This window comes from Solanum lycopersicum, chromosome 12, assembly GCF_036512215.1.
Source record: "Solanum lycopersicum chromosome 12, SLM_r2.1".
NCBI lineage: Eukaryota > Viridiplantae > Streptophyta > Magnoliopsida > Solanales > Solanaceae > Solanum > Solanum lycopersicum.
Window position 1 is genome coordinate 34562518 of NC_090811.1, and position 27938 is coordinate 34590455.

At 34.4% G+C, this 27938-nt stretch overlaps 1 protein-coding gene across 1 annotated transcript; it reads left to right on the forward strand.

Annotated features, from left to right (window-relative positions):
• The first annotated feature begins 5872 nt into the window (after positions 1-5872).
• LOC138340330 (uncharacterized) lies at positions 5873-7801 on the forward strand. The gene is made up of 5 exons (XM_069292045.1): positions 5873-6261; positions 6705-6853; positions 7052-7280; positions 7460-7544; positions 7646-7801. Exons 1-5 carry the CDS (start codon positions 5873-5875, stop codon positions 7799-7801), a joined length of 1008 nt encoding a protein of 335 aa, XP_069148146.1.
• Positions 7802-27938: the final 20137 nt, after the last annotated feature.

The window sequence follows — 27938 nt, forward strand, 5'->3', positions numbered from 1 at the left end:
ATCATTGTTGCAGTCATCTCTTAGCATGACCTTTGTAATAAACATATCTTTATATCATTTGAAATCTGTCAATTTCATGCAGTAAAGATTGTTTAATATTTCCAAACTTTTGTCTTGATATAATCGTGGTTCTCCCACAAAATGTTTAGCAATATTGTAAAGTAGAGTTGCAGTTGCATCCTCAACTACCTCTAATGAAGTAGTAGTTTCACCTCCTTCAGTCTTAACAACATTTTTTCTTCCAACAGCATAAAGAATCTCATTTTTATTTTTTTCTGTGAGATAGTAGTCCCACCAATTGCTTATCGGTGGCACTCTTCCATTTATAGGTTGTGATGTTCATGACCATTTCTTGGAGTTTATTATAGATTTGACTATCATACAATCCATCTATATTCAATTCTGTTATACCTGTACCATCTGCAACACTCTGGGGATGCATAATGTTTTCTTCGAACTGGATATCAGGATAAGAAGGTCGGGGATAAAAGTTTTTGGAGTGAGGAAGTCTATCTTTAATAGCTCCAACCTTATCACCCTGAGAAATATTAATCCTTTTAAGTTGCTCACTAATCCTTTCAAGGATTTCTGGAGAGTTGTTGAAGTCATTAGCTGGTTTAGGGAAATCCTCTGGGCAAAATTTATGGATTTTGAAGATAGGATTAGTTTCTAAGTTCAAACCTGATTTGGAGGAACTGTGTTTGTTACCAATCAGGATGGTACCACTATAATTATAATTTGAGTCCTCAATTTGTTTGGAAACAACATGAAGAACCTGGTTAGTATAATTATTCTGTTCAAAGACTTTCTTTATTTCTTCAATAGTCACAAAGTTGTTTTCGTTATGTTTTAATGGTTTTTTGAAAGGCACTGATTTCAAAACATCTCTTCTATAAGGGATGTTTATACCTTTAAGAGGAGGAGTAACACTTTCGACAACCTTGTCTTTGGTATGCCATCTGTTAACCAAAATCTGAAGAGATAAATTGGATTCACCAATTTGGCCTGTAGATTCAAACCATTTGAAGAATTCAATTTCTGTTTTGAATCTCTTCATATCCTTAAACCATTTGTCTTTGAACAAGACTCTCTGAACCCTTGTGTATGTATCAACATACCAAGCTTTCTTTAAAGCATGCTTAGGGCTCATCCACCGCTTATTAATCTTTTTTGTGTCAGGAATAATTTGTCGACTGACTTACTAACTCCTATAGAATCCTTTTTCTTATGAGAAGGAGCTTTCATTTCGCTAGGAGTAGGACTTCATGCAAATGAAGAATCATAATAAACCTTGGGCATGGTTTGGGTGAAGTCTACCCCGCAGAACTTACCCTGTTGTTCTAGAACCTCAGTGGTTCCATAAAAATATTCCTCTCCCTCCCGGGTCTTTGAAGTATAAGGTCTAGACATAGACATTATTGTACTGGAAGACTCTTGTCCGAAAGAATTGGATTTAAGAAATTTAAGGTTAACAGATCCATCTGCAAATTGAATAATACTTTTAAGGGAAAACCTAGAAGGCTGAACTGGAAGGAGTTCGGTGATAGATTCAAATTTCCAACATTCATCGGAAAGAATCTCATTCCACTTTAACATTCTAGGAACAAAAGTAGTGCTATGCTCTTGGTTTGATTCCATAAGCATAGTAACACCTTTGTGACTAGAGTTAATTGCCTTTGGGGCAATAGTAGTTTTCATTAGCTTGTAATATACCCGATATATTACAACTAAATCTCTGGTTCCTAATTTGTTATTCATATTCTTTGTTTTGACATTAAGTATCAAGATATCAAGAATATTAGGGTCTTCTATCTCTACAGAGAAATTAGGATAACAATTGAAGTAAACTGGCCCTTGAGCTTGATCACTTTCTAAGATTCCTAATAATGAATCATCAACATTAAGAAGTCTAGCATCTCTAAGGGGTTTAATAGCAACCGGTACAAGACCAATATGAAGAAATTTAAATTCTTTCCTATACTTGTCAATGTCAGCAGCAATCAACGAGTTAATAGTCTCTAAAGAGTTATTAATTGTAGATGTAGATTCATAAGTTTTCATATTAAAACTTTTAAACAAACTAAAATTACCTATTTGGTAAATCTTATTAATCGGTTCTTTTGGAATGGACCAATTTTGTAAACACATATCTTCTTTAGATATAGTACAATTAACAGCTAACAATATTGTTGTTGTTCATGAGAACAAGCAGTTGTCTTTAGGCATGAAAGAACATCAAGTATAAATTAGGCAATACGAATAAATTTAACAGAGATTATCAACCTTATGAAAATTTAACTATGATTCTTGTAAATCTAAAGAAAATAAAGTAGTGATTATCTATATAATATAACGGTTAACAATGATTTAACAATTAAATTGGATTTGGATATTACTACACTTATATAATGTATGTTGGATATTACAAGTCTTTGACAAGTCATATTGTAGGACGAATCACCAAAAGATTGGTTGCCTGCCCCCATGGGTCTTATTCGACTTACAATGATCTAGTTTCAGGCTAACCAAGTCCTTTAGCGAGAGATTAATCATCACACTCAAACTTATGTAGAGACAAAACCTCAACATGATAATAAGGAAACCAAAGCCTTTAACTTGCTTTACTCGAAGTTAACTAAAATATTATACAAGATAATAACAGTGCTATAACCTCTTATGATGACTATAACAATCAAATATAATAAACCATAAGCTAGATAATTACTAAGTTAAGATTATATTATTGTCTTAATAATCACATTATTTCTAACAGCCTGCCCCCATGGGTCTTATTGGACTTACAATGATCTAGTTTCAGGCTAACCAAGTTTTTAAGCCGGAGATTAATCGGCACACTCAGACTTATGCAGACATAAAATCTCAACATGATAATATAATAAACCATAAGCTAGATAATTAGTAAGTTAAGATGATTTTATTGTCTTATTAATCACATGATTTCTAACAGCCTAGACAACCTTATGATTTAGCTACTCATGCTAACAACTAATGCGATAAACCTGGCTCTGTACCATTTTACAAAGGATATGATTGCGCAAAATATGAAAAGAAGAGATATAAAGAAAAGTAAAAGAACTTACAGAAGGGAAAGCTTTATTCCATATATTGCATAATGTTTACAGAGAGAGAGAGAGCATTCAAGAAAATTTTGTATTCGTAGATTTTTCCGATACTCTTGATGTGAAAATACAGAGTCTTATATAGACTTGAAAAGATAAAAACGAATCTCAAAGCCTCCTTCCTATTCGTTGCAGAGGATTGCTTTGTGCGTTCCTTATCTTTGCTTTTTGGAAAGCATTCACTTTTACAACTGTCTTTGACTTTACCGTTATCAGTTGTTGCTCCTTTTGAAAGCATCTTTAACTTTAAGGACCTTTTTCTTTGTCAGTCACTGCTGATAAAGCTTTAGCCAATCATGTCGGCCATCCCTGTTGGTTATCTGGGTCCATCTGATTAATATGATAAAGATTCCGTCTCTTTGAGACTCCTTTACGTCTTTGTAAATAATTCTGATCTTTAATGATATCTATATGAAAGACTAATTATTTCGATTTTATTATCTCAATTAGACATTAATCAAATGGATTTATATAGGACCTTGCTAAGTCTTTAGGTTTTAACATCTCGCCATTATCATCACTTTGTGATGAGGCTTCGTCAAGAAGTCTGTTAATGGCTTCTTCTTCTGGTTCATTCTCCGATTCAGACAATGCCTTTTCTAACCTTTTCTTCAGTACACTCTTAGAGGGTGAAGGAATTGATGAATTCTTCTTCTTAGAAGGAGAAGGACTATTTTTCTTGGCCGGCGACCAACCTTTAATCCTGAATCTCTTTTGATAAGAATTTAATCCTATTGAAATCTGCAATAACAAATGTCCAACTTATAATGTAAGATAAACGTTTCATAAAATACTTACAGAGTTTTATATTCTCTGGTAATGTTGATATGCCTTCATCTATTTGGAACTGAGTATACTTCTCAGCAAATCTTCGAGGCATTACTTGTTTATTTCCACCAAACCAGCTCCACCATTCGTAGAACCACCTGGGGATAGTAGAAACTGCAACTTCTGGACAATATTTAACAAACCATGTATGGGTTGTTGGTCTAACATACAAGAAATTTACCCAGGCTTCTTTGTAGTCATACCAATTATAGGGTTGAGGATTAAATCTTTTAGAAAGATTTATAGGGGTTTGTAAATGGTCAACAGGCCAAGTAAAAGGTGATAAAATCTTTCTTATAGTAAACTTAGAGTAAGCTATACTATCTGGGTCAAACTTATCAGCTAACTAATGTTCAATATCTACTGATCCTGTGTCCACAAGGATAAATTCATAATATTTTCTAGTTTTTTAAAGAATTACCTGAATCAACATAATTCCTGTTAGTATAGACAGGTTTTAAAAGATGTTTAAACTCATAACCTTCATATTCTTTATCTAGAGCAAGAATTGGGAAAACCTGCAAAGGAATCATTTCAAATTTTTCCTTCTCTTTGGAAGAAGACTTTGTTCATGCTGGAGATACCGCTTCACCAAAACTGGCTGGCTGTTTCATGGTGTAACATTCACTTGTCTATTTTTGGGAAAATCTAAGTTCTTCGCTTGGGGATGAGGATGAACTTGGTTTTTGCTCCTTATGGAAGGGGTTTTTTAAGACTAACATCTTTGATGAACTATTTTGTGGCAGCTCAAGAGGAACAATTGGCGGTAATTGGGCCAATGTCGAATACCTGTTTATATCAGGCCTAACATGTCTTATCTCAGGCCTTATGGCAAATGGACCTAACTCTCCTATTTGTCCACTTGGATTAGACTTGGAGGGTTGTCTTCCCGCAATGGGCCTAACTTGCGGTCTGCTCATGTTTTCCCTGCAAAAATTCACGAGTTAGGAAATCTGGCAACGATTTATTTTCTCCCTTAATAAATTCAATTTTAAAATTGAAACTATATAATAAGGCTTGCCACCTAGCAAAATGTTTAGCAATGCAGTAAAGTAGAGTTACAGTTGCATCCTCAACTACCTCTAAAGAAGTAGTAGTTTGACCTCCTTCAATCTTAACAACATTCTTGCTTGCAACAGCATCAAGAATCTCATTTTGTGGGAGAACCACGATTATTTCAAGACAAAAGTTTGGAAATATTATACAATCTTTACTGCGAGAAATTGATAGATTTTAGATGGTATAAAGATATGTTTATTACAAAGGTCATGCTAAAAGATGACTACAACAATAATTATTTGAAAGAGAGATTCCTTAGTGGATTACCTCCCCATTTTGCAGAAAAGGTCCGATCCAAAATAAGAGATTGATGTGAAGGTAAAATTCCATATTCAGAAATGACTTATGGAGACCTTACTTGTTTGATTCATTTTGGTCTTGTACAGGTTGCTGTTAAACCCCTTTCTGTAAAGGCTTATATATTCCATTCGGTTATTTTCCTTGAACTGGATACCAGGAAAAGAAGATCGGGGATAAATGTGTTTGGAGTGAGGAAGTCTATATTTAATAGCTCCAACCTTATCACCCTTAGAAATCTTAATCCTTTTAAGTTGCTCACTGATCCTTTCAAGGATTTCTGGAGAGTTGTTGAAGTTACCAATGCATGATTTTTATTTTATTCTTGGTATGGACTGTTTCATAGTTGTTATGCTTGCATGGATTGTCATAGTAAGGTTCTGAGATTTCGTTCCCTAATGAAGAAGAGCTAGTCTGGAAGGAGTACAACTCGAGTCATCCTAATCCCTTGATTTCGAACCTTAGGCCAATAAAATGATGTCCAAGGGGTTATATGTCATCTTGTGAGTGTTAATGATTTAGATCATGACGTTCCTTCCATAGACTCAATGCCTGTTGTGAATAAGTTCCAAGATGTATTTCCTTATCATTTGCCTGAAGTTCCTCCCCCTCGAGAGATTGAATTTTGCGTCGACTTAGAAATCGATACTAAAACAATTCCAATTCCTCCTTACAAAATGCCTGCAGCTAAACTCAAAGAGTTGAAGCTGCAATTAAAACATTTCACTGATAAGGGTTTCATTCAGCTTAACATATCCCCTCGGGGTGCTCTAGTAATGTTTGTGAAAAAGAAATATGGAACCCTTAGAATGTGTATCGATTATCAGAATCTTAACAAAGTCACTATAAAGAATAAGTATCCACTTCCCAGAATAGATGACTTGTTCGATCAGCTTCAAGGGTCTAGTTTCTTCTCAAAGATTGATCTTCGTTCAGGGTACCATCAGCTTAGGGTTACGGATAGAGATATCCCAAAGACAGCCTTTCGTAGCCGTTTTGGTCACTATGAGTTCCTAGTTATGTCATTTTGTCTCACGAATGCACCTGCTACATTTATACATCTCATAAATTGGGTGTTCCGTGAATACCTTGACTTTTTCGTCATAGTATTCATTGATGACATTCTCATCTACTCTAAGACCAAGGAAGAGCATGAACAACATTTAAAACTAACCTTGCAGATACTAATACAACATTAGTTGTATGCCAAATACAACAAGTTTGAATTTTGGCTTAGATCAGTGACCTTCCTGGGTCATGTTGTGTCCGACAAAGGTGTAGAGGCAGATCCCAAGAAGACTGATGCTATTAAGAAATGGTCAAAACTTCTTACTTCCACAAATATACGTAGCTTTATGGGATTGGCTAGTTATACTGCAGGTTCGTGGAGGGTTTTTCTTCCATTGCTACATCAGTGACAGCTTTGACTAAGAAGAAGGCCAAGTTTGAATGGACGGAGACTTGTGAAAAGAGTTTCCAGGATCTCAAGGACACACTCACTTTAGCGGTGCTTACTTTGCCTAAGTGTGGTGAGAATTAAACTGTTTATTATGATGAAACTAGGGTTGGTTAGGGTTGTGTTCTTATTCAGATAGCTTATACGTCCAGATAGCTCAAGGTTCATGAAAAGAATTATCCCGCTCATTACCTGGAGTTTGAAGCTGTGGTGTTTGCACTAAAATTGTGGAGGCACTACTTGTATAGAGTGCATGTGAATGTGTTCACAGACCACAAAAGTCTCCAATATGTGTTCACACAGAGGGAGTTGAATCTACGCCAGTGGAGGTTGTTGGAGCTGTTGAAGGACTATGACATGAATGTACACTACCATCAAGGTAAGGCTAATGTCGTAGTTGATGCTTTGAGTAGGATGAGGATGGGAAGTACATCCCATGTTGAGGATGAGAAGAAGGAGTTGGTGAAAGATATACATACACTGACCGGACTGGGTGTACGGTTAGTTGACTCTACTGGGGGGGGGGGGTTCAGTTCAACCTAGTTTTGAATTATCCTTAGTAGTTGAAGTCAATGAGGGTCAGCATCTTGATCCGGTGTTGATGGATCTAAAGGACTAAGTTTTGGTAAAGATGAATAAGTCTTTTGATTTGGGATATGACAACATACTTAGGTAGCAGGACAGGTTGTGTGTACCAGATGTGGATGATTTGCGGACCAGGATCATTTCAGAGGCCCATGGTTCCAGATATTCCGTACATCCAGGTTCCACCAAGATGTATCATGATCTTAAGCAGATCTATTGGTGGGATGGCATGAAGAAGGACATTGCAGAATATGTGGCCAAGTGTCCTAATTGTCAACAGGTTAAGGCAGAACATCTTAATCCTGGCGGTCTTGCTCAAATTAGTGAGGTTTCGACTTGGAACTTGGAGTCCATTAATATGGACTTCGTGGTAGGTCTTCCGAAGACTAGGAGACAATATGACTCCATATGGGTTATTTATGGACAGGATGACTAAGTTTGTCCACTTTATCCCTATGAAATCTACTTATAGAGCTGAGGATTACGCGATACTCTACATTGATGAGATTGTGAGATAGCATGGGCAGGCAGAGCGCACCATTCAGACATTGGAGGATATGTTGAGGGCGTGTGCAATTGACTTCAGGGATAGGTGGGACGACCATCTTTCTTTGATAGAGTTCTCGTATAATAATGGCTATCATTCCAGCATTGGGATGGCACCATTTGAGGCATTGTATAATAGGAGATGTAGGTATCCAGTTTGGTTGTTTAAGGTCGGAGAGTCATCCATTTTGGGTCCAGAGATTATTTGAGGCCTTAGAGAAGGTAAGGGTGATTAGGGACAGGTTGGCTACTGCTTACAGTCGGCAAAAGTTTTATGCAGACAACAGAAAACGACCCTTAGAGTTTGATGTTGGTGACCAGGTGTATTTGAAGATATCACCTATGAAGGGAGTGATGAGGTTTGGCAGGAATGGGAAGTTGAGTCTGAGATAATGATGAGCTATACGAGATCCTACAGTGTGTGGGTGAGGTAGACTATGAGTTGGGATTGCCTGCTGGCTTCTGTTCATCCAGTCATTCATGTATCCATGTAAAATAGTGCCTAGTGATCCATCATCGATTCTACCGGTAGAAGGATTGGGGGTTGATGAAGACTTGTCCTATGAGAAGGTACCTGTTGAGATTTTAGACAGACTTATCAAGTGGCTGAGGAACAAGGATATTGCCAAAGTGAAGGTGTTGTGGAGGAATCATCTTGTTGAGGTTCTACGTGAGAGGCCGAGGCCGATATGAGATCCCGCTTCCCTCATCTTTTCAGCTCTTGAGGTTAGACTTCCTACTCTTAAGTCTAAGTTCCCTTGTCTCTCCATTATTTGTTGCTATTGCTTGATTGTGTATAGTATCTATGTTATAATTTGATTGGCATTATGCTAGATAGTTAGTAGTGTCATTCAGGGGTGAATGTTCCTAAACGGGGGATAATGTAACAACCCTAAAATAAGATATGCTAAGTAATGCTTAATGTGTCTAGAATGCCTACAATTAGACCGGGTTCACGTGGATTGGTGTACGTATAAAAAGACCTCTGAACCCTTGCGACAGCCAAGCCAACTAACCTGGGGAGTTAGTTGAGCTAGGAAAGGTTGGGTCCAACCATGTAGTGCTCCTGAATATGAAGATTTACCTGAATGAGTCTTTACCAGACTAAAAAGGGGGAAATCTTAAGTTTGGAGGGTCTAGGGGTAAAATGGTCTTTTTCCAAGCTAAGGATAGTATCGTAATACCCTCAATATGTAATTAATTATTTAATTAATAAGGTGTAGGGGCAATTTTGGGAGAGAGGGATGAAAATGGGCTTTTTGAGTGAAGTCTTTGTCCACCCAGGTTCGAACCTAGGTGGAAGCAATGATTTAAATTGTTCTTATTTAAATTGGTGAATTAACTTAACTAATTAATATTTATTATCTGATTTGTTATAAAGGATAATCAGATTTATTTAAAAAAGTTAAGGAGAGTCCTAGTTTAATTAAGTCCTTACCTAAGCCTAAACTACTTTCACGTTTCACTCTCTCACGTCTATCTCTCTCACGATCTTTCTCTCTTCTTTCATTCATGTTCTCTCTGCCAAAACAACTTCAAGAACGTAAAAATTGACCAAAGTTCTTCACACTTCAAGAACTCACAACGAAAGATAAAAACAAATAACTAATCAGTCACGTTAGGCTAAGAGAGAGTTGTTCGTCGAATTGAGTTGAGGTGTTCCTTGACTATTTAGACTTCATGTTACCCTGTAGCTCTATTTTGTTATATTTAAGACCTATGTTTTGAAGTAAAAAAAAAATTAGATTACGCCTAGTTGTTTTTTCAATAATGTGTAAAAAAAGGAGGGATTTTATTAGAGCCTTTGTGTCTGGTTGTGTTATCAAATTTTACTATCTTTTCTACCTAAATGGAACATTTTATTGTAAGCAATCAATTGTCAACATGTATAGTCATTCATTTTATTAAAATCTAATAACAATTGCATGTCTTATTTCAATAGAAATTGTTAAGAATGTCTTCTCTGATTGTCGTTCTTTACTGTTTGGTCTAGACATTTAATATATTTTTATCATATTCAAGCATGCTAGATTATAGTGTTGGCCCCTGTTTTGTTGTTTATTCGTATGAATGTGCTATTATTACCTTTTGGATAAACATGTGGGATGACCTTTTTTGGTATAACAAGTCGTGATATGTCTTCATTGATCAACTAAATGTGCTTTCTTTTTGTCAAAGTATAGGCTTCTGCTCTTTTATATTATGTCTCGTTGAAATCTACTAAGTATACTAGCGTTATTTTGTTGTGGATTATCTAGTTTTCCTTGTTATAAATTAATATCATGCCATTTTTTTACTATAAATGTTATCTCTTGCGAATATGTGTAAGTGTGAAGGCTAATCATATCACTCTTTTTTCGCATGTGAAACCCGCTTCGAATTTATTTTGGACTCTCATCTCCTATCCTTACATCTCCGCGATGGGCCCAAGGCCCAATTTTATCCCTTATTGAGTTAGCCAAAATTTAAAGTGGTGAACAGGTTGAAGGCAACAAATAGGGAAGGAAATCGAAACTTAAGTGCCTGAAAAGTCCAAAATAAGTTTTATGCTTTCTGTGTATGGCAGTATACACTACTATACACCACGAAAATACTGATATACAGGTCAAAAATGCAAAAAAACATTAGGCAAAAAAAAAGATACGGGTTGGAGGCATCAAGGTGGACGGTATACAGTCAATATATGGGTCGATATGCTGGAAATAGTATTCATATGCGAGCTGCTTACATTGATATAGGGCTTGTCTATACAAAAATGGGTTTTCAGTTAAACCCAAAAAGTAGTAGCAATTTGGCCAAGAAAAGCCCGAATCCATCTTCTCCTTCATTCCCTTAACTTACTTAATTGTGGCAATTTATTGCTTTGTGTATTTCGTTAACTCTAACTTTAAATAACTTAATTAAATTTTCCAAAAGATGAACTATATTCTTTATGTTAATTTGTTTTAATAATTCATTTTTATCAACTCTTATACTTTTTATCGATAATATTTAGTCAATTTTTAATTTATTTAAATAGTTTTCATGCTTAAATTAGTCACATTTGTTGAAATTATTTTTTCAATGAATTAAATAAATTTTAATTAATCTATTTTTGTTAAAATTCTAATCACGTGTGATTCGAGTCAAATATTTCTAAAAGGTCCTATTTCCAAAAAAAATGATTCTTTGTTTAACCATTTTTTTTATATTAGATCATTTTTTAAATAAAAAATAAAAAATAGTCAAAAAGTATTTTGGTTAAGTCGTAGGATAATCATATTTTAGCGGGTCCTTGAAATGTTTTAAAAACCTTCTTGAAGCGTAAATAAGAAATTCTTACCCGTTTTTCTAAATATTTTAAGACTCACTCTTTTAGAGTCTTTCTAAATTAAGTTTTCTTAATTTCTTTAAAAATTAAGTGGCGACTCTTTCTAAGTATTTCAAAAAGTAATTTTTCTAAAGATATATAAATTATGTCATAACAAGGCCCTTAGATTGAGGAAAATAATAGTCTTCGTCTTATCTTGGACGGATGCTTCATTTCTCTGAGTAATGGTGGCATCAAGATCTTAATCTCAACATTGAGTACCCATAAAAGGTAATTTTTTCCAGAAATATCTAGCGCCACAGACTTAAGTTTGGATAAATTTGACATAATGAAATTACAAGAGAATAGGTGACTTAAATAAGAATATTTATATAATGCCTTTGAAAGTAGGAACTTCGCACTAATAACATATTATAAAAGATAAATCTAAAATAATATAATATAGTAATAAGAAGAAGACAAGAAGTATAGATAGAAGAGTGAACTTTTCTTATTCAAGTCTGTCTTTCAAATGGTGAGTGACATCTCTATTTATAGTGTTGAGATATTGCTCCCAAAAGTCATCTACGTAGTAGGTACATCGTTATTCATAAATATTTTTATCACCTTGGAAGCACCTAGACATGAATCCGATTGATTATTAGATAAATCTAATGAATAATCCACACAATACAATGGATTTATAACAAATATATATTAATTTGAAATTAAAGAATAACTAAAGTTAATTTGATTATTTTTAATATTTTATATTTTAAAAGATTCAAAAAAGAAATTTACAAACAGAATAAATAAGATGATATATTTGCATTAAATGCATAAGATTACCAGCTTTAAGTGTTAACAACAGTGAATTTTTTAAAATGAAATTGATACTAAATATAGTAATGCGTCATTTTCTTTTGAATTGACAGGAAAAAAGTGTCAAATTAATTGAAGGGAAAAGGGCCTAATATGCCATTCAACTTTGTTATTTAGAGCTGATATACCCTTTGTTATGAAAGTGACTCATATATACCCCTACTAGTATAGAAATAACTCACATGTATCCTTTTTTTTCTTTAACAGAAGTGAAAAAAATTAATTTTGGTTTGATTTTTTTATAATATTTTTAAAAAAAACAAAATATAAGCCCATTTGGATATAATTAATCCTCCTCAAACATATATTTTGTTGATTTTTTTTATTTCAATGAGTAATTTAAATTAATTATTTTGATAGTCAAATTTATTCATGTTTCACTAATATTTTTGTAAAACTTATTATAGATGACCTTATTTAGTGAATTACAATATAGCTGAATATTAATTTTAAATTATAATACAACAAACAAAATTTGTTTTAGATTTTTTTCTTACATTAAGGAATAAAAGAAAAAAAATTAAGAACAAGAAACTCAAATAATGATAATCAATGAAGTCTACAAAATAATTTATGCATGACAAAGATTAAATATATCTTGAATTTTGCTAGAAAGATCATATATACTCCTAAATGATTTTAAAGAAAACTAAAGGTAACATATATAAATTTAGAACTATTTTTTTACTCTCGTTAAATGAAGGGTATATGTGAGCTTATTTTGCAATAGTAGGGATACATGTGAGCCATTTGTATATCTGTAAGGATATATATGAATCACTTTCATAACGAGAGATATATTGTCTCCAAATGACAAGGTTGAAAGATATATTTAGACCCTTTTCCCTATATGGAAAATGAAGAAAATTGAAAATGAAAAAAATAATTAGTTATATTGGTCCGTGAACAAGCCTTCAATTATCTACTCCATCTGTCTTGGCCCGTGAATGAGCCTTTAATTATCTACTTGCTCTGTCTTTAATTAATTGACTACTTTTAAATTGACACACATATTAAGAAAATATTAATTTATATAATTAACTTACCGTTTTACCCCTATTAGTTATTAAGTGAATGAATTTGACATTTTTTAAAAGTTTTATATTTTTCAAAATAATTAATAGATAATATATTACATAAATTTTGTTTTATCCTTTGTTGATTTTGTAAAATGAAGAGATAATTAGAAAAAGGTAGAATAGTCTGGTGGACCCTCGTACTTGTATCAAATTGTATTATGGAGACTCACATTTAGCCTTTTGTCATTTGGACCCCTGAACCTATCCAAAACCTACATTTTAAACACTTTTTTTGATGTGCCATCGCGCGTGTTGCACAAACCATGTACATGTTGGCCAAAAATAAAAATAATAATCCACATATGAAATTCACGTGGTAAATCAGCCAACTAAGAATAGTCCAAACCTAAGCGATATTTTGAAAACTTTTGCGACTTCTCCTCTTCTCTCTTCTCCTCTCTACAATTTCTCCACTAAGAATAGTTTGTGATTTTCCATAGATTTTCTCAGTTGAAGCTCAGTTCCACTCCGACTATCGTTGTAAGTTCTTGCACTTGTATTAGTTTTCGATGTTTTTCACTTTCTTGTGCGTATCTATTTGATTAGAGGATCGATTTTCATTCGATTTTATTAAATTTTTTGGGGATTTTACTTTTGTTTTGGTGTAATGTTATTGTTATACACTTTCTTAGTTGATTAAAGACTTCGACTTACTTCAATGACATGTTTCGTGAATTCGAGTAGATTCTAGGGTTTTTCCATAAAATCTGAATTTCGACTAAAATAAATATTTTATTTTTGGTCAATTGTATTGTGTATTTATAGTGTTAGTGGTCCATTGTAACAACAATTACAGTTATGGTAACTTAATGGCTTTACCGTCTAACTATTACTAGTATTTTCTTAAGAAATTTAGGGCTTTTTGTGTTACACTCGTGGTAAGTTGACCCCTTTAACTATAGTTGTTTTTCATGTTAACCTTATGCTTATTATTTCCTTTAAAAGTAGTTGTTTTTGTCCTAGTAATTTTATGCCTTTAAATTTTAACTGTAGTTATTTTTCGTTTGACTTTATAGGCATCCGAAGATATGACTTTAACTATAGTGACACTTCAATTTCATTATAGGGGCTGTTTTGTAGTGTTGAAAAGATTAATATAGATGTAGATGAGTTGCATATTATGTTGTTTCATAAAATAGCATTGGAATTGGGTGTTGAAAATGTTGAGACATTTATATGTGGAGTCAACAAGAAGGGTATTTTTTACATGTTAAATATTGATCATAATGTTCTAAAATTTCTTAATGGTTTGAAGGCTGCTGATTTTGTTGATGTATATGTTGTACATCCCATAGTATGCCTTTAGTTGTTGAGGAGATACTTGAATTGTTTAGCACTAATACTGATGTGTCCTCATCTCCACAAAAAGATAGTGTTGATGTGTCCTTCTCCCCACATAAAAATAGGGCTGATTTTTCATCCTCCCACAAATAGATAGGACTGATGTGTCTTCATCTCAACCATTTGCTGAAAAAGAAAATAGGATTTAAACAAAAATCAGTTGTCTTTAATTGAAGAGCAGCTCCCTTTAGTTTAAGAACAAGATCCTGCTCCTCGAGTTTAAGAACATTCTGATTCTGATTCACTCTATGATGTTGATTAAAATATTGATGATTTGAGTGATTTTGATGAGGAGTTTTTTCAAGCTACGCAGTCTTACATTCAGGAATAAGTTAAAGAGAAGGATGATAGAGTAAATCTAGATGAGATACCATCTGGTCCTGTAGGTATAGATGTTGGTTTTGAATACATTTATAAGGAGAGAAAGGGTAGATTTGAAGGAAATTTGGGTGGTGATTACCCTTATTTTTATAGCTCGTATCTTGGTATTGACATTAATGAAGATGAAGGGGAACCTGTTGGGGATGATGATGTGGTAGATCCAGCACCTTGGAAGGAAAGTAAAAAGGTCTACTTTGATCCAACTACTAAAAAGGTTTGTTTTCAACTGTATATGGTATTTTGAATAACATTGAGTTCAGGGAGTCACCGCAAACTTACTCTACTCAAAAAGGTGTTAATATTAAGTTGAAACCTAATGAGATCGAAAGGGTAAGGGCACATTGTAAGAAAAAAGGTTGTCCTTGTCATATTCTTGGAAGTATTGATGGTAACACTGGAAACATCAGTGTTAAAACATATTTTCCAGTTCACAAGTGTTTTAAAAGAACAAGAAACAGACTGTGTAACCCCATTTGGATTAGTAAATATTACAAAGAGAGGAACGTGAGTGAGCCTACCATCAAACTACATCAGATTCAATCTTTGATACAAAAGGAGTATGGTTTGTATGTTAGTAAAACAAGTTGTCGAAAGGCAAAATTGTGAGTTATGAATGAACATATGGGAGATTTAAAAGAAAAGTTTTCTAGGTTGTATGATTATGATGAGCAATTAAAGACCAGGAATCCTGGAACTACCGTATCTATTAGGACATCCAAGAACACAATTCCAGGAAAAGAGGTGTTTATAAGTATTTATATTTGTCTTGGTGCCTTAAAAAGTGGATGGAAAGTAGGGTGTAGAGGAATATTGGTTTATATGGTGCATTTCTTAAAGGTGTATGTAAAGGTGAACCGTTAACTTGCATTTCCAAAGATGGAAATAATCAGATGTACACTATAGCATGGGCAGTAGTTAATAAAGAAACTAAGGATACATGATCTTGGTTTCTAAAGTGCATGAGACATGATTTGGAGCTTAAAGAAGGTGAAGGACTAACAGTGATGTCTGATATGCATAAAGTATTACTATATTATTTGATAAATTTATTATTTAATTTTTGGAGTATTTGATATTTACATTGTTGTATTTTAAATGTTTTTTTACAGGGTCTTCATCTTGTATTTATTGATGTATTGCCAAATGCTGAAAGCAGATGGTGTGCTAGGCATATATGGGCAAACTGGAAGAAAAACTGGAGGGGTGAAGAAAGGAGAAGAAAATTATGGTAGGTTTCTAGGGCACCATTTGAGGTACTTTTACAGTCCAAACATGATGATTTAAGTGAGTTAGGATAAGGCATTATAGAAGCACTGTTAATGTATAACAAGGAAGCATTATGTAAGGCATATTTTAAAGAACATAGCAAGTGTGATGTGGTTGAGAACAACATGGGTAAGACTTTCAACAGTTAGATTGTAGGTTCTAGGTTCAAATGAATAATCACTATGCTAGAGGAAATAAGAGTCAAAGTTATGGAAAGAATGAATCAAATGAGAGAACTTTCAGAAAAGTGGATTACTGATGTATCACCCGTGGCTATGGATATTCTTAGATAAAATACTAAAATTGCAGATAATTCTGAGGTAAGGTTTAATGGTAATCTTGTCTTTCAGATTCGTGATCCACTATATAAACACGTTGTTGACCTAAAAAAGAAGGTGTATAGTTGTAGGCCATGGCAATTAAAGAGAATTCCTTGTGGTCATGCACTTACAGTAATTCATTTTAAGGATTGGGTTGTTGATTCATTTGTTGACCACTGATATAAGAAGGAAACATACCTTTAAAGCATATAAAAGATTTATTCAACCTATGACAAACATGAAGATGTGGCCAAAAAGTGATACACCAGCCATTGAACCACCTGAAATAACATCCATGCCAGAAAGACCAAGAAAAAATAAGAGAAAAGATAGTGCTGATCTAGTTTAGAAGAAGTTTGAAAAGGCTACAAGGAAGGGAAGAAAAAACAAAATGTTCTAAGTGTAAGACTTTTGGACATAACCAGATAGTATATCCAACTCTGATAAGTTATGTTTTCATGTCTCTTTGTTATTGAATTTTACTCTTGTTATACTTTGGTAGGTTGTGCTTTAATGCCTCTATGCTTGTAGAAAAACGTTGCTGCTTGAACAAGTGATACAAGTGTTGGGGCTTCAAATGTTGCTACTAGAACTCCATGTGCAGGTCCAAGTGAAGGTCCAAGGGAAGTTCCAAGGGCATGTCCAAGTGCAGGTCCAAGGGAAGTTTCATGTGCAGTTCCAAGTGCAGGTCCTAGGGTAGTTCTAAGTGAATGTCCAGGGGAATTTCCATGTGCAGGTCCGAGGGCAGTTCCAAGTTCCACTCAATTATCAACTTCTAGTGCAGTTGGCCAAAAAAAAAAACTAGCACAACTTTGAGAGGAGGTGCTGCATCTCTTGCCTATAAGAAACCAAGATCAAAACAAGCAAAGACAGCTGGTTATGATATCTTATTTGGATCAAGTGGCAGTGTAACTCAGAGGATATGTATTTTATCATTGAAACACATTAAATTGCTTTATTTGATATTAGTTCATCTCTGGGTTAAGACTTTTGTTATTCTCCCAGTCTGAAAATACTGATAGGATATTACATAGTGCTACATTGACTATTTCAACTCCTACCAATATTGATCTTGGTTACAAACCCAAAGGACTAAGTTGGAAGAAAAGAACTGCAATTACTCAAAGGCAGATACGAGAGGAAAGTTACAAAAGTACTCAAGTCACACCAATGACTCATGGCACACCAAGCTCTCAAGGCACACAAAGCACTTAAGGCACACATTAGATTTCACATTATTTAGCTTAATGACATGATCCCAAATAACTTTATTTTTATTAATCACTTGATCCCAACTGTTTTGTATGTAAATTTGTGTTAAGTTTCTATTGGAAAGCCTTTTTTTTCTTGTACGAATTTGTGCTTGAACGAAGTTATTCAGAATTCTGACGTAAATGCAATCAATTTCATTTTCAAATAACACATATTACAAATCAATATATCTTAAATATAACATCTACAAACCAAATAACAACAATCACTATGACAGTGATATCAATACTAGTGTTTGATCCTTGTCTTCCTTGCCTTCATTGCCTTCTATGTGTTCGTTGTATTCCTTGCCCTGAACTCGTTGATGAATTGTTGATGTTGTATTGTTCACTTGCATCAGCCCATCGGAAGAATCCACACCCATTACCGGATGAATATTTTCGGCAGCCCCAAAACATTCTTCCAGGATTAGTTGGTGTTCTTGATGTTTTTAGTTAAGCATATATTCCACAGTAGCAACATCGAACTGTCACCGTGAAAACCAACAAAAACACAATAGAATCAAACAAAAAAAAAGATGAGTAGATTGAAGGAAAAAATAAAAGAGAATTTTTTACAAAGCAACATTGAGAAAAAAAGAAAGAAAAAAGCTCAAAAAGGCATTAACAATGATGTTGAGTGAATTAAAGAAGAAGAAATAGCCTTTAAAAGTCAAAATATGATCGTTAGTGCCTTTTTAAGGAGTCTCACGCTCTTTCTTCGACTGAATCACACGCACCATGTGGGTTAATCCCACATAGGATGCCACATAAAAAAAATGTTTAAAATGTTGATTTTGAATAAGTTCAGGGGTCCAGATTACAAAAAGTTAATTATAAATATCCATAACACAAGTACATGAATCCACCAAACTATTCTGCCTTAGAAAAATCACAGATAGAGAATATAATATATACATTTCCCAAAAGAAGAATTTGAGGGGTCGGTGAATTGGTGGGAATTATTTATATTTATTTACTTATGTGTTGACCTCAATCAACGAAATCTTGTTCATAATAATTTTTTGTAATCCAATTTATGTACTTTTTTTTAATTGCCCTTTTTGTTAAAGGCAAAGTAGTTGTTACAACTTCTCATTTATATTGTCTGTGGAACATAGAAAATTCTATTAACAACACCATATTCAGGTACATCACCGCTCCAAATCATTTTTTGTTTTTGCACTTTGTTCATGATTATCTTTTGGCTGAACAATTTATTGGGATTTGTGAATAATTTCTTCTGTTTCATCGGATTATGGAGATTGATGGTACAAAACGTTCTGTTGTTAACATTGACTCAAATACACATGTATAAAGTTTACAACTAGCCTTGAATTTGACTTTTTCATTCTATATGTGTGAGATGGTTTTTGGTGATTTTAGGATACATAAGTGAACTTCTAATAAGAGGAGACTCGGTTCTATATGATGAGAATGAAGGATCCTCAGTGGGAAGTTTTTACTCTCATAGAGTTGTTCCGTCAATCCATGATGAGGAAGAAGAAGAACCAGAAGCTGGATTTGAAGAAGAGCCATTAGTTCAAACCGTGGAATGCCAATTTTTCCAAGAAGAAGACAACACGAAAAAATTGGAGATTCCTTGAACTTGTAGTGGTAGATTGAAGGTATCATTGTAAAGTTGACTATTTTTTTCTCTTGTTGTTGAATTAGCCATTGAATATTGATATCAGTGGTGCTTGTGCATGTAAATGTCAATCATGTTGTTCCTACTTTTGTCTAGTATCTCAATAATATTTTCTTAATGAACTTGACATTGTAAGGTAGTGACATTAACAGAAGCTTATAATATGTGCTCTCCACCCAACTAAGTCTTCTCTTTCTTACCTGCTAACCCCTAGTATGGGAAGTAGGTACCTTGTTTTTCATCAGTATCTCTAGTTGTATTTGTTTGTTGTTAAGGGTAATCTGCTTACATATTTTGTACCCCCGAAGCGACAGTTTGTTCCACTCCTTACAATTATAGTTTAAGCACAATTGTTATAGTATATACTTCCTCGACCACTTTATGTTGCACCCTTTTGGTAATAGGCATAAATATCCACACCTTTTGTATTTATGGACACTAATTTCCTTTTATTGCTGTCCACTTAGGTTTTTTTACTTGGTTATTGAAGAACATTGTTATCCTTGAGCTAGTTGCTTTTCTTTCTCTTTTTAAATTCTTTTGTTTGTTGTCATTCTTCTTTTGTTTGATTCAATAACATCAATCAAATATTTGTTAGGTTTGGTAATTGTTGCAATTAATACACTGTTACCTCACTCTAGGACCTACTAGTTATTCTGAAATAAAGTGACCACTTGTTTAGGAGTTAGCAAGTGGCTTTTGTATAGGTCTCATAATGCGAAGAACATATTCAGGGGTGTTTAGATTGGCATTCTTAAAGTATCTTATAAGCTGAAATCCATAAGTTGGTTGTACCCCACTTTGGGTTTTAGCTTCTTTTGTACTTTCTTAGCATAAAAATTGCTTAAGTCTTCTTTTGTTTTCCCAAACACCTCCAAAAATAAATAAAAAATTGAAAAGTCAAAAGCCACCTAAATAGGTCAAATCCAAACACCATCTTACTAACATTTGTACACCAAAACACATTAAGCCCCATTGCTTTTGTGCAAGTTGCCATGTTCATGTTCCTGTTTGTTAACTATTTTGAAGTCCCACGGGAGATGAACAGTCGTGTTTAGATAGAGTTTGGTGTTTGTATTCTAAGCATAAAAGAAGGCTTATTTACTCAAATGACCTACTAAAGATTGAAAATGCTTTGCTTATCAGTTGCAAAATGATTTTGTATACTAATTCATTAATTTATAATTAATAATATGGAGGATTCTCACATGGTTGACCTCATAAAATGTGGGGTTTAGGTGTATTCATTGATAATTGATTTTACTTCCCTTGAATTTGCCTTAAATTTCAAAGTTCTATGAATTATAGATTAACATGTTTTATCAGCCATTTTTTATGGGCTTTCACAGAACGGCTGACTGTTTCTTTTCCTGCTGTTGTCTACCGTCTACAATTTTCCGCATATCCAGTATGCTCATAGGAAATGTGTTCAGAGATGGTGCAATGAGAAGGGAGATATAATTTGCGAGATCTGTCATCAGGTAATCTGTTGTATCTTTTTAATCACTTGATGGCATTTTGAATTTCTAGTAAGAGGATTTCTCCCATACAAAAAGAAGTTTGGACATAGGGTGAGTGAGTGAGTTGAAGGATTGTTAGATAGATAATCATACGCTTCAAAATTATTTGATATGTGCCAGTGTATCCCTTACCCAATACACTTTCATCGCTGGGTTGGGAGGTTTCCCAGCCTATGCAGCACAAGAATTGGCCTTGTTTTTCCATTTTTTAACCACCTTCAATTACAAATATGGATGTCAGGGGCCACTCCCTAAAAGAGTTTCTTGTACTGTCACACTAAGTAATTTGTGCCAAGTTACATGTTCACTTAGATAATTCTCTCTAACCTGCAGCCCTACCAACCTGGATATACTGCTCCACCGCCGCTTCCTCCCTCTGAAGAAACTGTCATTGATATCAGGTACTATCAGGTCATAGTTATTTCCTGAATTGGTATGTCGAAATTTTGAATCATTTGTTCCAATAGTTCCTTTTTAATCCTTATACAGTGTTCCTGTGTCAGGTTTTTGGTATTTACATTTCAATACAAGTATTTAGGAGTCTTTTAAGCTCTATTACAGATGTAAATGACTAGTAAATACAGAGAACGTGGTTCCTTTTAAATCCTTAAAAGAGTGTTTCTGTGTGTTAGATTTTTGGTATTTACATTTCAATATAGGTATTTACTGCTTTTAAAGCTTTACAGAGGCGTACATCCCACTAGAAAATACAGAGAACTTCTAGTTTTTTTATTTTATTTTTTATAATATAGGCCTGAGATAAGTTTAAATTGATAAACAGGGTAGTGAGGATTCATATAGCCTACCCAAATTTTGTCTGGGAATAAGGCGTAGTAGTTGTTGTACTCTCAGGTACAGATGTAGGTCTGTAAAAAACCTTGGGAATATAAGCTTTCAGATTTTTGTATTTATACCTTTCCCTTTATTTGAAATATGGTATTCTAAACTTCCTATTGATTGTATAACATTTGTTATCATATTAAAGTGGTGATCAGAAACTCTTCACAACTAAATTGATCCATGTTATTTATTTTTAAATTTCCATCGGCTTATGATGCTGATCGGCAATATTTAATATGTAAATGAATTTCCCTTCATTTTTACTATTGCATTAACTTTTCATTGTATTGAAAATGAAATTGGCACTCAGTCATATTCTGACCTTTTTATAGGGAAAGAAATATCTTCACTAACATGAACTAGTTTTATTTTTGTTAACCAAGGAGAGCAGCTTTTTGAGAAGTTTATTATCGTTTTCAATAATCTATTCTAGTGTATTATTTATCGTGTTTTGATTATCACATTATTTTATTGTTGTTTTTCGCTCCTTTCTGGTAGGCTTTGCACTGTTACCTTGTTACTCGTAATATTCTATTCACTGCATCCGTATGTGCACTAAAATATGTTTCTCTTGAGCCGAGGATATTTGGAAACAACCTCTCTCCTCCATTAAGTAGTGGTAAGGTCTGTGTACATTCTACCCTTCCAGACCTCAATTGTGGAATTTCACCGGGTATTGGGTATGTTGTTGTTGTAAGGGTTTTATGACATGTTGAGCTTTTTTATCTTTCACTTTTCTTCAAAACAGAGTATTAGTGCATAGTTTGGTTAATCTGGAGTAACCTTTTTTTTTATAAACAGTTTTTGTTGTTACACTACCTTGAAGCCTTTGCTTCTTATATTTATTTAGTAGACCATAGTGGGTATATTTTTCCTTCTTTCTTCTATGGTGTTATTGGTTATTGATGCTTCTCAACTTGCAGCCTTGCAGTACCCTTGTGATCCTAGACCTAGAGCATTCCAAACATGTTAGCATACCCTTTTGTTCTGATTAGCTGAAAATCTTGTGTTCTATGTCACTAATGGTTTCATCCATGTGAATTTTTCTTTCAGTGGTGGCTGGACACTGGCTGATACTCAGCTCGATTTAAATGATACTGGACTTGTTTCGATGGCTGACACAGAACGCTATCTTCAACAGGCTAACCATGACGAATATATTGATGCAAGTACTAGTGGAGCTGCATTTGGTCGTTTCGTTGCTTTGTTTGTGAGCTACTGTAACTATCTGGTGTAATTTGAACTTGTTGTATTGTTACTTGTTATGTTGCCCGGACTCTTCAAAGATGTCAAGAGGTGCATGTCGGATTGGCCAAAAGTAGTGTATTTACGGGTGTGGCATCGAAAGTGAAGCGTCCGTGCAACTTGGGTTAGTTGCTAACATAGAGATGTGGGAATGTGGGATGCATTAGAAACCATTCACATGGCTGATATCAAGAAGGTTACGAATTTGTCCTTCGGGAGGAGAATACCTTCTTAATTTTTTGAAAATTTAAAATTTCCTGCTAGGAAGTGACATAATCGTATGTAAGATGAGATTTGAGTGTAGTTGAAGGTATGCGGTGATCAGATTTCATGGAAATTGTGTTCTTGTATTTTCCCCCCTTGACTTAGAGAAGAAGACGAGGAAGATTTTCTTCATTGGAGTATCCAAAAATAAAAATTAAAAAAAAATAAAGAAACCTAATCTCACTCATTCGACCTTAACTAATAAAGAAGATTAGAAAAAGTATCCACCAGTGACTGTGTGTATATTCATGTTCATTTTCATTAAAGTGGAAATGTGCAGTAGGAAGGTAGAGGGTTAAGATCTTATGCTGTAATTCATGTTTTTTTCTCTTTTCTCCTTCTGTGCTCCGTCATTTTCCCTACTTAATACCCTTTTTTTGCTCTGGTTTTAAAAAATTCAGATATCACATTCACTTTCTGCCTAAATGTTCTCAAAGGTCTTCAGTGTGTATAGGGAAAAGCCCTGCTCATTTAGGGATGTGAAAATTAGGAGAACTAGGTAAGTAATCTTTTAATGTGTCAGAAAATTGTGGATGGGGCAATAAAACATTCTTAATAAGTCTCTTTCGTTTTAAAGCCACTTTTATCCTTGTCATTATCTTGGTAACCTTATTGAATGATGTGCTTTATCCTGCTGTTAATGGCCCTCCTTTTACTGAGTCGTGCTTTTGAAAATGGCGAAGGTGATGACGAGGATGTTTCCAGTTTTTTCTCTATAAGTGGATTATAAAATGAAACTCTCTTTCTCTGTGCTGACTATATGACACATCCATAGATTTAAATAGTGTGTGACACTAATGATCTTGTTGATCCTTGACGCAACTTCTTTTTCTCCGTCGTGCTGGTTTTGTTTTACCTTGCTTCATCATGGCTTAGGGTATCAGTATATTGCAGCGTCGTAGAGAATGAAAGGTTAGAGGTTTTTCAGGTTTTCATAAATTATCCGAAGGCTATTAACATGTGTATCTTCATCCTTACAAATTCTAGTGATATGTTTATGCATAATGCAAAAGGCTTTTACAAAATGATGTGTGTGTTTGCGTAATATTTATACATTAATGCTTTGCTAAGCGCTGGGCTCATGCATTTGTTATTTCAAAACTAGTCTAAACTTGGAGTAGTTATCGCTTATTAATGCTCCATGCAGCTAAACCAGCTATAGTGATAATTGATAACCATCTTTTGCTGTCTTATGGGATTAGTATGAAATGGAAAACCTCTATTCTTTCTTCTGATAATAAGTTATATTTTTAGAAAGAAGTTCATTTTTGGTTTTGAACTTCCCAACTTCAAAAGAAATCAATCTAATGCAGCCATACATCTTTGTTGTCACGGCCAAGATCCACACCTAGCTGTGTTGGAATCCAGCACTCCTAGGTTTGGCAAACAACCGATTCGGCAATTAACTGAACATATTCCCAATGATTAGAGACATATTCCAAATCATGAAATCATATAATATCTAAGTTTGAAGGATATAAACAATGCGAAAGCAATCCAAACATGTCCCAGAAACATCTAAGAGTAAAAATAATGACATTTTCTGAAATAAGAAAATATTAGGATTCAAATCTGCACTGTATGCGGTAAAAGAAAGAGGTGAGTACGGGATGTACTCAGTAAGTATCATTGATTGCCCCTAAAAGAGTACTGAATACACAAGCATTGAACAAAAACAACCGTTTTACTATGAGCATGAGCAATAAATAAGAAAGAAACTAGAATTATACTCCAGAAAGTATAATAACTCCAGCACTACTTTTAAAAGAATGCTATTCCAAGATTCACTTCTAAAAGAATCGTCACTTGCCAGCTACACTTGTGGAAATAGAACAACATATGGAATTAACACATTCAATGCACTAAGTATGGTGAACATGCATGAAAACCATGCTAAAACGGACATTACTTTAAGATATGCTTTTGATGCTCCTTTGATATAAACCTCATATAATATAAGTATAAGAAACATCTTCAAGTCAATATTCACATATAAGACATACTCAAGTAATCCACAATATATGACCATAATCATTTAGAACACATATAAGCATTTAGACCCCCCTACAAAAGGTTATCCTAAGACTCACTTGAGTAAGACATGAAGAGACCGCTCATACACCCTCTTCAAGCACACTTAAGTAATCCTTAAGACTACCCAAAGTAAGAATATTCGTTACATCACCTAATACAAAGTTCCATATTCATCCATGTAACCCTTTTTATCATTTAGACACTCAACCTAAGTGAGACATGAGCCTTTCTATACAACATACTTCAATAAGTGAACAATATTCATTTAAGGCCATAAAAGAGACAAGTAATCACATAAAGGACTTCACATAATTGTCTTGGAAGACCTACGGAACTCATCCTAGTACATTCAAGGTCTACTCGTGCCATGTGTAGATAGTGTCCCATTCCACTACCCACACGTTGTAGAACCCATCCACCGTCCAGAGTGTACATCCCATATAACCGACATTAGACCATACTAGCTAGGTATGGAATATACTTGTGGTAGTAGCTCTATTTGAGTATGAGACTAGAGTACGAGAAAGCCCTTGATATCTGAAAACCATGTGCCAACATGGGATGAGTCCTAGTTCTACCTTTGGCAAGTAGAACACCTTCCACGGTGTGGGGTCTTATGACCCACTCGGTGCTTTGCCTTGTTTCTCATAGAGTAAATCATTTCCTAGGTGTATTAGAGAACGTACCATTACTAAATCCTACAAACTCATAATAATTTTCCCAAGGGTAACTCATTCTTTAACCTTCTTTTCAGATTCAAGGTTTCACGTACTTGACCTTCTTTTCTTATTCAAGGTCCCATATTAGTCATTCTTAGAAGGGCACCATCTTAGGTCTACTGATCCTAGAATTTGATTCATTCATAAACGTACATGACAAGGGTGCCTATGTCTACCAAGTTAAGAGATCACATTCACATAACTTTCATGTATCAAAGAAGTAAGACAAAACATCATTCTATTAATGCTTTCTCTAGTCCTTCATCATCATATATCAACAGCTTGGGAGGAAATACATTCAATCATACGAATATAGCACCCATATAGAATCATATAGACAATATATGAGCATCTTTACTTTATACCTTCACATATAGCATATCATGATCATACCATATTTCACACAATAATGCCGACAAGGCCATGTTCATTATGTATATAACATTCAAATACCGCCACCATAAGTGGACCATACCAATCAATACAATTCACCATCAATTCTATACAAAATAACGAAATTAGGTCAACTGACCACCTTCCAATCACCATCATCATCATCCTTTAGCCTTTTCAACCAATTAGCATTACAAAAGCCCTTACCAATATCAATATATACAATACTAAGCCAACAATCAATCCATATCAATGACCTAACAACATTAAATATAGACATCAACAATATAAAGCGAGTTATGAACAATTATATCATGATCTATACATATTTCAATAGCCCAATACAATGTACACATAAATTCAATAAGATCAAACCATGATCAATTCACCCTCTTTAGAGCCAAAATTAGGATTTCAAGGAATACCTTCATTAAAATTTTGATCTTAAAACCACCAATTAAGATCAATTACTTCATAAAAGATTGATTTAAACCTTTTCATGCAAGAACCCATGCTTAGAATTCAAAATAGGATTTCAAGGTTTTTGAACATCTTTGAAAAAACTTGTGAATTGGCTCGTTGAATGAGAGAAGAATCAAGGATGAAATCACCATTCCTTAATTGAAGAAGAATCAATGAAGAACTTTAATCCTATCTTCAACTTGACTTTAAGCTTCCATGGAGGTTTTGGAGGAACTTCTTTTGATCTTGGGATTTGATATTTGAATAATGAATTCTAAGTCTAGGTTTTCGAGTCTTAAAAAATGTAAAGTACCATAAATAACACCTAATAATCATCTAGGACTTAATTGGGACATGGGGTGAATTTCAAAACTTGCCTTTACCTTGGCCGAGAAACCTACAAAAGTTGCAGGTGTTAAACAACGACTCAAACAACGGAGTGTCGACTAACCAATGTACCGTCCTGCTAGTTCGTGGTTTGGGTCTAAGTGTGGAGCCACATCCCCTACCAATGGGTGTTGTTTGATCAATGGGGCATCGATTAGGGTCGTTGGTTGAACTGTTTTGGCGGCTTTCTTGCCAAGGTTTGGGTCCTCCTCAAGGACCATTAAGGTGGTCTTTGGGAGTCGTACCTGGATGTTTCAACCCTAAACATGTTTATTTAGGTTTTAGAACCCTCCCCTTTAAATTTGGACACCAAACAACGCGTAAAACATGCCAAGGCACACTCGTACACACAAAGGCTAACTTCTAAACGTCTTAGTCGTTCTTTGATGTTTGACTTATAAACTCTTCAAACTGACTTCTAATGCAAATATTCATTCTTTTTAACACTTCATTAACTCATAAAACACATGATAGGATCTAATTTAACCTAATTAATTTTGAGGGTTGTGACAATATCGGTGTATCCACCACTCTCAAAACTCTACATCACTGTCTTAGACTGAACTCTACTCCTCATTGTCCACCCACGATTGTTCTCAATGAGAGAGAATGATTGACAACCACAGGTAAGGAATTGGCCCAACCCCCACTATTGACTACTTTGGTGCGGGGCATCCCCGTTGATCTATTCGAGGCCACCATACACT